Genomic DNA, 11,179 nt, shown 5'->3' on the forward strand with positions numbered 1-11,179 from the left:
TTTATTTCAACTTACATTTGTCTCTTCTTCACTTACTCACTATTTATTTAGTCACGTCTTTCTCGTTTTTTCTTTACTGCAACGTTATTTCTCCATTGTGCGTCGCAATTCATCAGAATTTAAGCCGAAGCGTCACTCCGAACAACATCGAACAGCAAATGATTCTTTTGCGGTGTGGCCGGCCAACAAGCGCACAGTAACGGCAAACAGCACGCCCAAACTCCCCCCCCCCCCCCCCCCCTGCAGCTGCACAGTGATGAGTAAAGCTACTCTGATTACTGACGACCCCTCGTAGCTTCATATATGATCCATCAACAGCCTCATTGAACAAATCATCGCTCATTGAACAATCACCCCCCCGCCCCGTTTTTGTCAACTTGTTGCAGGAGTAGCGACGAGTTGCGCCGATGCTGCAGACAGCAAACGTGTGACTGCTGACACTTGATTGCACAGGAATTCACAGTCCCAGCATCTCGCATACATACACACACAAGCCCGCTGCTCACGCTGATGAATTCACCCAGTCCATTTCCTCCCGGTACCTCAGCATCCACACGCCACTTGTCATTCAGGGTCATCTCACCGTTCACCTCTGGGTGGCGCCTCCCTACACTAACACAGGCCACCTGTTTAGCCTCAGGGCAGTCATCTTCAAGACTGTTCTCGACCTCCCCATCGACAGTTTTAGATTCTTCCATCTGGTTCACTTCTCAGACCTCCATGTGCTGAAATGAACAGACACAAACACTCCTTCAGCCATCGCTCTTACTGAACTCGAGGAGGAAAAGGCAGTTTAGCTGTGGTGGTTTCTTAACTCGCGTTGTTTTTGTGATCGACTTTCAAATTTGTGTTTGTAATTGGTGTTTATTTTTTTCAAAACATTTATTGATTGTGTATATTTCTCTTTCTACCATGTATTTAGTTTTTATTGATTGATTGCTAAGAGTTCAGACATAACGCACATCACTCTGCACATGCATCATCGAAACGGTGTGCCTAACATCAGCGCGGCCACAGCTCTCGATGGGCCGGCTTCATCGGCAGAGAGGCGGGGATGAGGGGATGAGGGGGGTGTTACTGGGCGACTTTGGACTCGCCCCTACTCACTCCCCCTCCGACCCCAGCCGAAAAAAAAAAAAAAAAAAACAGTCGGCCAACCCGCTGCTCCCCGCGCATCTCACTCCTCTCCTCCACGCTCAGCCGAGAAGCCCGCGCGCCATGGTAGAGAAGAGGATGAACTCCTTGGCGAAATGGGCGCTCATCCTGTTCGTCCTCGTCTCCATCATCCTCAACATCGTCCTCATCGGCATCCACTCCAGCAAGGGCCCTAAGTGCTCCAAGCAGCGCGTCCACGCGCTGCGGGCGGCGCACGACGAGCGCAGCCTCGTGTTCGCCGACCTCAGCCGCGAGGAGTACGCGCAGGTCCAGCAGTACATGCGCGCGCTGGCCGGCGCCGACATCTCCACGAGCCAGACCACCAAGCCGTGGCAGAACTTCCTGTTCCTCATCGACCTGTCGCTGCCCAAGAAGGCCGAAGTGCTCGCCTACCTGGACAACAAGGGCCCCAAGCCCGTCCGGGAGGCTACGGCGGTGGTCTTCTACGGCTCGCGCGGCATCATCAAGGAGTACGTGGTGTGGCCCCTTCCCAACCCGACCCACCACAAGGACGTCACGCACGAGCGCTACGGCGCGGACCTGCCGATCAACGCGCGCACGGTCACCATCGGCGAGTACGCTGAGCTGTTCGCCTTCCTGCAGCGCGAGGTCTTCGAAAAGCTGCAGAAGCTCATGAAGGAGAGCTTCGACGCGAGCGACGCCGACGGGCTGCACCCGTTCGAGCAGATGCCGCGCGGCGTGCGCGCGGGCGAGAGGAAGACGTGGATCTCCTTCTTCCGGCCCATGGAGGGCATGTACATCCACCCGGTGGGCTTCGAGGTGCGCGTGGACCACGGCAGCGTCAACTCGTCCGCGTGGACGGTGAGCCGCGTGCTCTACAACGGCCAGTACTTCGACAGCGTGAAGGAGCTCGCGCGCGCCTACGAGGCGGGCAACAACGTGACGAAGATCGCGTACAAGCCGTCGCCCGACTACGGCTCGCTGTTGCCGCGCACGCGGCCGCTGCAGGTGGGCCCGCAGGAGTTCAGCCCCGAGGGGAAGCGCTACAGCGTCAGTGGCAACCACGTGGTCTACCTGGACTGGACCTTCGCCTTCGGGCTCAGCTCGCTGACGGGCATGCGGGTGTTCGACGTGCGCTTCAAGGGCGAGCGCATCCTCTACGAGCTCAGCGTGCAGGAGGCCATGTCCGTGTACGGCTCCGTCACGCCGGGCATGATCCTCACCAAGTTCCTCGACTCGAGCATCGGCATCGGCCGCTTCGCGCACGAGCTCACGCGCGGCGTCGACTGCCCCTACGAGGCGAGCTACGTGGACACGTACCGCTACATCGACGCGCCGAAGCCGGTGCGGTACCGCAACTCCATCTGCGTCTTCGAGCACAACACGGGCCAGCCGCTGCGCCGTCACTTCGCCGACTTCTTCCACAACAGCTACGGCGGCATGGCCAACAGCGCGCTGGTGTTCCGGACCATCACGGCCATCGGCAACTACGACTACATGTGGGACTTCATCTTCTACCAGAGCGGCTCCGTGGAGGCCAAGGTGCACGCCACCGGCTACATCTCCTCCTCGTACATGGTGAACGGCAGCCAAAGGTACGGCCACCAGGTGGCGAAGAACGTGCTGGGCAACATCCACACGCACTTCATCAGCTTCAAGGCGGACCTGGATGTGGCGGGTGAGTGCCGCTCGTGACCGAGTGAATCTTGAGTGGGAATGCTCTCAAGTCAGGGGCCCGGTGCGTCCCAGGGTTTTGCAGTGTGTCCCAGGATTTTTCCTTTGGTCACAGGGTGAGACCATGACTCACACAGGGCAGGGGTGGCAACACGTAGATACCCGAAAAGACTACATAACTGTTTATATTATTCCAATTGTGACTCTAATTTTCTTGTATTGATTGAGCATTCAGTTAATATTGATAATAAACCTATATCAGCTTTTTCCTATTGTCCTCTGGTCAGGATTAGTGTTGCGTTAAATCTTTTCTTCGAGTGTCTTGTGTCCACCAAGAACAAAACTGAGGCCAATCATCAAGTCCGAAATACATTAAACATATTAAATACATAAATACATGAATGCATTTTACATTAACAATCAGAGACAAGAGCCATCCCACCACAGCTACCACTGCCCACCCCGTGGCTATTGCCCACGCATGCCACGCTTGATTTCTTGTCCTTGTGTTATACTAGCTGTGATGCCACCTTGAAACATAAATAATGAGGCAAAGTATCAAGTGTGAAAGTATCGCCTGGGCTTGCAAGTCAATCTTATTTGTCGACTACACTTCCACACCGCAGCGTCTCAGGCGTCATGCCTTTGTTGATGGATGCACAGTATCTTTTTTTTGTTCTGACTTGATGATTTTCCGTGGCGGAAACTCAAAGAGTAACTTTAATTTAACACTAACCCTGACCCTGACATAGGTTTATTAATAATATGAACATTGGTGAAGATTTCCTGTTCCCTAATTCGCAGTTAGTTTTCTTCTTTCGTTTGTTTGGAGATGGGCTTGGGTGCGGTTAAGTCCACCTTCACAGGGTTGTTATGGGTAGATTGTGGGTGAAATCATTCTCCTGTTGAATGCTGTGATCCGGGACTGCGAGGATGTGCCTTCGCTTCAGGGGCGAGGCTTCGGAGTAAGGCTTGGCACGGGTTGTTTCTGTGCAGGCGGCGGCGGCGGGGGGGGGGAGGCATCACTCGCTGCAGGACTTTGGTCACAGTGGTGCCCTTATAGTTGAAAATTAAAGAGCCTGCATTGGCAATAAAGTCTTATGATCTCCAATATTATACTTTTCCAGCCACGATTTAAAAAAATAAAAAAATAAGATGCCCTGGCCGAAGGATTTGAAATCATCTGCTGCTGGATTTCCTGTTTGTGTTGCCCTCGCCGAAGTCGGGGCCGTCGTCGCCAGTCGAAAACCTCCTGAGGGACGTTGCATGAAACAGGCGGAGAAACAACAGACGCTGAGGTGCAGTCAGGCAGAGTTCTGTCTGTGTCTTTGCCGTGAGAGCAAGAGGGAGAATGCAACAGTCCCACTATTTATTGTGCTCACTCACTCCTCACTTTACCACCCCCCCCCACAGGGTCTTACACTCTGGAATGTTCTTGGCATTTACTAGCTGTTCATGTTGTGTTTTTTTGTTGGGTTGTTGTTGTGTTTGTTTACCTATTTAGCTGTTCATCAGGCCAAGCTAAGCAGCTCCCTTTGCCAAGTTTCCAAACGGTGGAAAATGAAACATCTAAACACGGGCAATTCCAATTTGAAATCTGTGAAATAGCAGGATTAATGATTCAAACATTCTGCGGCTCCGAGGGCGGTTTTCCTAATTTCTGATGTTAATCACTGCGAGAGCTCTCTTTTGATGTTGCGAAACAGCCCTCCCACTGCGGGCCCATAATAACCACTTCGTTGCTGGCTCCATTCGGGAGTAAAAATAGCTGGGAAACGCAGCCTTGTCGATTTGGGTCGGGGGAAACTACAGATGCGACCGAGCAGCGTTCCAAACGTTTGTTTGTGTGCCCTCCCGCCTCCTCCCAGGAGTGGAGAACATTTTCCAGACCAAAGACATGCAGTACGCCAAAGTGAAGACGGGAATGGAACCCGACCACTCCGCCATGGTCCCAGAGCTGGTGGAGAAGCAGCTCCATACAGAACAGGTCCGAGTTCGCCGTCTTTCAGTTTTACGCCGAGGTTTGACGAGAAGGTCCAATATCACCTGACCCACAAAACTATTGTTGAGTCCTCCTCGTTGTAGTTTAGCTGAATTCCACAATATCGGGAATTTATCCCTTTGTGATGTCACAAAGGGAACTCGTTTTGGAGCCGTTTGTACCGCCATTGGAGACTGCCAATGCAAATGTCACCTTTTTTATGCCTCGAGACTTTTTTTTTTTTTTTATTAGAAAAGTTCAACAAAATTCATCAATCTCAGCAGGAAATCAAATTTAAAAAGTTTTTTTTTTTTTTTTTAAAAGTTATAATTATTATTATACATTTCTTTGATAAGCATTCATTGAAAGCACTACTTCATTCACAGTCCAAGCTTCTCATTCATTTCTAGGTGAGCTGACTGAGGGACAAGGAAGCGGGCGCAAACAAAAACCAGCATGTCAGATTTTTTTTTTTAGCCAAGTTGTGTTTTGGGCTTTCATGCTACGAGGCTAAAAACAGCAGCCGTTAGCTTCATTTGTGAACAACTCACCTGTTGCTCGCTCAGTCCACTGGTAGAAGTCGTCCATGTCCACGCTGTCTCCAGGTTAACCGCTGTTATTCCCTTTTCATGTTTCCTGTTGTGTTTTAGCGTCGTTAGGGCGAGATTTCAGGTTTCGGAGGACCAGATTCTCCATCGATGATAGAGCAGAACCACTGTGTGTATGTGGTGCGCAGTCTTTAGAGTTATTTTTTTTTAAATCCTTAAGCGTGTTTTCGACTTTTGATCAGACAAAGAAGAGCTGGGTGGGGTTTTAAATAGAAAAGAGGGAAGAAGACATGGTAAAAAAAACAAAAAAACACTGGCAAATCAAAGAGGGCACAGGTGATAAACCTTCTGCAATCAGAGAAGGTGGGAAAACTACGACAGGAAGAAAACTGGAGACAGCACGGGGGAAGACGAGACTATCAAAATAAAACAGGAAGTTTTCGCAACACGCAGCTTATAAAACATCCATCTGGGCTGTGTGAAAGTGGGAAGGACATGGAAGTGGTGCAACATGTTATACGTAACTGTTGAAGGTATAAAATAAACAAAGTTGTGAATAAGTTTTTAGTTTAAAATGTACATTATGTAATATTCCACTACTCTGTGTGTGTGCGCACATTTTGACTTTGGGATTAATACATATACACATATAATAGTTTTTTTTAAATATATATATATATATTTAGATCACAGTAGGGGGCGATAATGCACCGATGAAGTTGGTTGCCACCCGTCTAAAACCAAGAAGAAGAAGAAGCCGTACGAATCGTGACGACTGCTAACTTTCGCATTACTCAGCAGCATCCGTCCTTGTTTAACAACGGCTACAACCCAAAGTCTCTCGGGAGATTAACGCTCTGCGGCTCCCCCTGCAGGAAGCGGCCATGCGTTACGGCACCAAGACGCCTCGCTACCTGCACATCGCCAGTAAGAAGAAAAACGAGTGGGGTCACGAGCGCTCCTACAGGCTGCAGGTGTACAGCTTCGCCGGGGACCACCTCCCAGAGTCCGACCCCGTGGAGAGTTCCATGTCCTGGGCCAGGTGAGGAAGGGGATGACATTCCAAAACAGCACCGCACTCCTCTGTCATTGGGCCATTTTTTTTTCCTTTTGTTGACCGTGGGCTAGTGCCCCAAGACTGGGAGGTCATACCGAAAAATGCAGACCCCGAGGGAACACTAGCAGTCCCCCATCCCCCAACCTCCCAAACCCCCCCCCCCGCCCCCCCCCGAGCAGGGAGCTCAGAATAACAAGTGTGCCAAGCCCGACATCCAATGTAAAGACTTGTGACATTGTAAATCGTGTGACTGGCTTTGACTCCCTGCGGAGGGCGACGTGCGAAAGGACATGCAGAATTAAGAGCATGCTGCTTAACTTGGCTAAAATTACTATAAGAGGACAAGAAAGCCCGGGAGCCAGACTGTGTGTTTGTTTGTGTTTCTATAACCCCCACCTCCCACCTCCCACCTCCCTTTTTTTTGTTAAACTTCAATCCAGTTCAAGCTTTGGAAACAGGAAGTTACACAATGTACATGAAATGACTTTACTGTACACACACACACACACACACACACACACACACACACACACACACACAGCTAAACTTCTGAGAACGTTACTGTCAACGCAGAAGTGGTGTTGTGATACATGTTGTTTGCTATGCAAAGTTCGTACCAATTAGTATCCCCCATTTATCACCAGTAAATCAGGGCCACACAATTCCCCTTTTATGATATTACACACTGCCTAATGTCAAAGTGGCGAAACTTGTGCAATCGTTATTTGCTGTCTAACTGGGAAGCAGTTGTGTCTCGCACGAGCAGTCCTCATTTCGGTCCGCTTCATCTCTTTTCCTCGCAACTGGAAAACTTGCGCATCCGCAGTAACACGATCCCACGAGTTTGTATGGTGACTTCCCAAACAAGAGAAATCACTGACACTTCGTCAGTGACTTCTGACACTTTGTCAGTGACTTCTCGTGTTCGACACAAACATTTGTCAAAAACAAAATTGTCATATACATACACATACAACTGGTATCAATGTCCTGGTATTGGCATGTATTTTACAAGTACGACTAAAATACTCAACCCCAGTATTAATCCCTACTTTTGAGAAAAATGTGCTGGAGTGAGATATAAAGGCTCAGCGTTTAAAAGCAAACAGCTGCTTTTGTTTTGGTTCTGGTAATGAAATCCGTGATGAGCCACTTATCCTCGTGCCTGTCCCACTTTACCCTCATCCTGTCCTTTGCGTCTCCCAAGGTACAAGGTTGCCATCACCAAGCATAAGGACTCGGAGCAGACCAGCAGCAGCCTGTACTGCCAAAACAACATGTGGGCTCCGACCGTCGACTTCAGCAAGTACATCGCCGACAACGAAAGCATCGTCAACGAGGTGCGTGTGGTCAGACGGCGGCCGCCAGTTTATTTTATTTTATTTTATTTTTTTGTGGGGGCGTGACATGCGTGAATGTGTGTGGCTTGCAGGACCTGGTTGCCTGGGTGACCACCGGCTTCCTCCACATCCCCCACGCCGAGGACATTCCCAACACGGTGACGGTGGGCAACGGGGGCGGGGTCCTGCTGCGGCCTCACAACTACTTTAACGGGGATCCGTCCATCGACTCGCCCGACTCGGTGTACATAGACAAGAAATCTGCCGACAGCTGTGAGAACAACAGGATGGCCTGCCTCGCCCAGGAAAGCTGCAGCCCCGTGCTGGAGCCCTTCACTTACAATGGCTTTGAAGGTGTCATGAAGTTTGAGGACTGAGAGTGATTTGCGTGCTGGGGGTCTAATTTACCGACCAGAAACTTTAGCCAGAGTTAAGAGTTTGGAAAAATGTTGGTGACATTTGTTACATGTGTTTTAATATTTTTTTTTTTTTTTTTGGTGAGCATTCAAAGTGAGTTTGTGGTTAGCCTGGGCTAGCGTAAAACACTGGATCCAGAGGAAGAAGCTAGCATGCATCAGGCCGCAGTCAAACCTTTCCTAATCAATGAACTATGGAGCAATTGTAATCTCAATGGGGCCTGTTTAATTTCTGGCATGTTTAATTACATTAAATACTAGCATAAAATGCTGCAGGTAGCCTTTAGATTGCTGTTATTTCATCCTAACGATTAACAAAAGAATGAGAAAGTTTGAGTTTGCCTGTATAGCAGCAGCTGGGATAAACCTCCCAAATGGAAATGAACCAGCGGTGTCACGACACCCAGAGTAGAAAGTGCTGTCACACATAATGTCCGCTTCCCCCACGCCTTCAGAAGCACTGGTCCCGTCCCCTTCCTGACTCTCTGTGAGTAAACACAGAGTAGTGCTAAACACACACCCTGAGGCGCTAGCAAGAACATTGCACGCAGAATGCTAGCTTAAAGTGGTAGTTTCACAGAAATATAAACGCCTTCAACCAGAGGCCTCTCAGGGCATGCAGGTAGGTTTTTTTGTCACAGTGAACACGCCACAACATTTAGCAGTGAAAACATGTTGCATTTCACCCCTTTAAGTTTATGTTAGCTCTTGTTCCTGTTAGTGCCACACCATTATCGCAATAGCATTATAACCAAAGTGTAAATATAAGTCACATTTTGTGTTGTTCAAACGTACTCAATCTTTTAAAAAGGCATTGTAATGAAGTAACAAGATCACTGGCTGCTACTCAGTTATATATATATAGTGAGAGAGATATTTTGTCAGATAGTTTTTTGATTTGTCTGAAACGGTCTTTCTTTATGCTTTTGGTGTAAATCATGGATGCACTCACTGATACGTTTTATTGGACTCTAACATGACATTGTATCGATCGTGTTTAAAAAAAACAAGCAAAAAAAAACACACTTTTGAGTATGCAGTCACAGTCGACACAAAGGGAATTGGGAGAAACGCAGTTCTGATTTTCTTTTTTTTTCTTTCCGGTTGTTCTCTTTGCATCTTCTATGTTAATCCACAGTGATATAAACTGTGATATCAACGGTTTAAAGTTACACTGTGCCAGCTGCGCGTTGCCATGCGCACTGATGAAACACGACCCCTCTGGGATTACTGTCTGATGCGGCTCTTGGCCCGGGCCACTGCGCGCACAGCCAATCTCCGAATCCTTTTGTTTAGCTTTGGATGGACTGCGCAAAGTGCGGCCATCCCAATCAAACTGTTTTCCCTGCGGTGGTTTTGTTGGGCTGGCACAAATATTCCTGAATGATATCCTGGAAGGGCGTTAAGCTTTGTTTATGCTCACTTGGAACACTGTGCACCTGTAGAACCACTGCACTGAGCAGATCTGCGTCAGCTACATTGTTTGCGCTGTGCCCTGCAGGCCAGTGCTTGAAGGAAACAGTGGCTCCATTGTATGGAAATAGTGTTTGCATTAGATCACAGCTGTTGTTTTTTTTCCCCAGTTTTTTTTATTTGCAGAATTTGGGTTCTTAGATTCAACTTTCACCGACATGACGCTGTTTTTTTTCAGCGTCCTTTCCCCCTTGAGTTTTCCGCAGCGGGTATAAACAAAGCTTCATAGAAATGTGCACGTTATCCTCATCACAATGCACTCGAGCGTACAGTGACCATACATGGTCCCGCCTCGAGCTCCTGACTCGCTCTTAAAAATCTGAGGGATGCTGTTGCCATTTCTACTAAAAAATACAATTTAAAAAAAAAAAGAAAGAAAGAGAACAACATCTGTTCCACTCCAAAAAAAAAACAAACCCTGATGTCAACAGTGTCGTATGTGTGTGAATGGAGTGACAGTGCATGATTGTGTTTTGCTAAAGACGTGGAGTGGATTTGTGCCTCTTTAAAGCTTTCCTGGAGGCGGGCCATGGCAAACGGGAAACAAAGACGACTCCGGCTCATAAAAGCTCCGCCTGATTTGGATTTGGACTGTCCAACTTTTTCACCAAGAGATCCTGTTCTGACGAGCGCTATCAATGAAAGTACAAGATAGACCGTATGGACAAAAAAAAGAGAAAATGTCAGAGAAAATGGCCCATTTGCCCCACAGCGTTACATTTAGAAAAGAAAAGAATTCCACTCTCCGGCGCCACCTTGTGCTGTCTCCCAACATCCTTTTAATATCACACACACACAGTTCTATTCTAGGTTCTACCCTTGGTTCCAGGACAAGGAGTTCATTTCAGGTTTTTCTCCTCTAGAGGGTTCCAGGAACTCCAGAGTCTTTGACTACTAAGAAAATGTGTGTGTGTGCCCAAATGTGAGCGTTTATGCAGACAATTCCTCTGTGGTGCAGGCCTTTTTTTTATTATTACTTTCATCTTTCTTTGAACCCACTCCAATTGTATTGGTTGGGGACAGCTCAACTATCCCCCGTGTCCCCATTGGCCGATAAGTCACAGTATGGAGACACACCACTAAGGAATTTTACATAATCTGCATAACACATGACTCAGTTATTATGGCAGTTTTTGACAATGACAGCTGATCGTTAGCGATGCAAAGGCGACAAAGGTGTAAAGTTTACTTTTAAGTGTCCGTGTCATACTGTAGTACTCCAGGTCATTAAAAACTATTTCAAACGTACAGTTGTCTGGCCGCTTCTGATTCTGGCGACCAATTCAAGATTGAATTTAAATATAGCAGTCCCTAAAGTTGAAGGCATTACTGTTTGTGTCTGGTCTGCAGCTCCAAGCAGATGAATGATCCCCAGCTGCCACTGCACTGCACCTCCCGCACGGCTCCTGCTCCCCAAACAGGTTCGCTCGAGGTGGCGCAGACAACGGACCACCTCTCCTACCAGCAGCAGTGTCACACGCGCACACACACAGGAACAAAAGAATAACAAAACAAAACAGGACTGTGGTGGAGTTGTTTTAGTAGGACTTTTAAGCCTCCCTCTGAGCAAGGGA

At 48.3% G+C, this 11,179-nt stretch overlaps 1 protein-coding gene across 1 annotated transcript; it reads left to right on the forward strand.

Moving 5' to 3' along the window:
• Positions 1-1,152: 1,152 nt before the first annotated feature.
• On the forward strand, positions 1,153-9,984 carry LOC142892212 (primary amine oxidase, liver isozyme-like). The gene is made up of 6 exons (XM_076032201.1): positions 1,153-2,794; positions 4,659-4,777; positions 6,195-6,361; positions 7,584-7,716; positions 7,809-8,213; positions 8,253-9,984. Exons 1-5 carry the CDS (start codon positions 1,219-1,221, stop codon positions 8,091-8,093), a joined length of 2,280 nt encoding a protein of 759 aa, XP_075888316.1. The 5' UTR covers positions 1,153-1,218; the 3' UTR covers positions 8,094-8,213; positions 8,253-9,984.
• The last annotated feature ends 1,195 nt before the right edge of the window (positions 9,985-11,179 follow it).

This window comes from Nelusetta ayraudi, unplaced genomic scaffold, assembly GCF_046127955.1.
Source record: "Nelusetta ayraudi isolate G7.1 ecotype Tasmania unplaced genomic scaffold, CSIRO-AGI_Nayr_v1 ptg000034l, whole genome shotgun sequence".
Lineage (NCBI taxonomy): Eukaryota > Metazoa > Chordata > Actinopteri > Tetraodontiformes > Monacanthidae > Nelusetta > Nelusetta ayraudi.

Excerpts from the sequence above, each read along its gene's own strand:
- LOC142892212 (XM_076032201.1), top strand. The coding sequence starts at position 1,219 with ATGGTAGAGAAGAGGATGAACTCCTTGGCGAAATGGGCGCTCATCCTG. Across the intron at positions 6,362-7,583 it reads AGTTCCATGTCCTGGGCCAG|GTACAAGGTTGCCATCACCA; the intron begins GTGAGGAAGGGG and ends GCGTCTCCCAAG. Across the intron at positions 7,717-7,808 it reads ACGAAAGCATCGTCAACGAG|GACCTGGTTGCCTGGGTGAC; the intron begins GTGCGTGTGGTC and ends TGTGGCTTGCAG.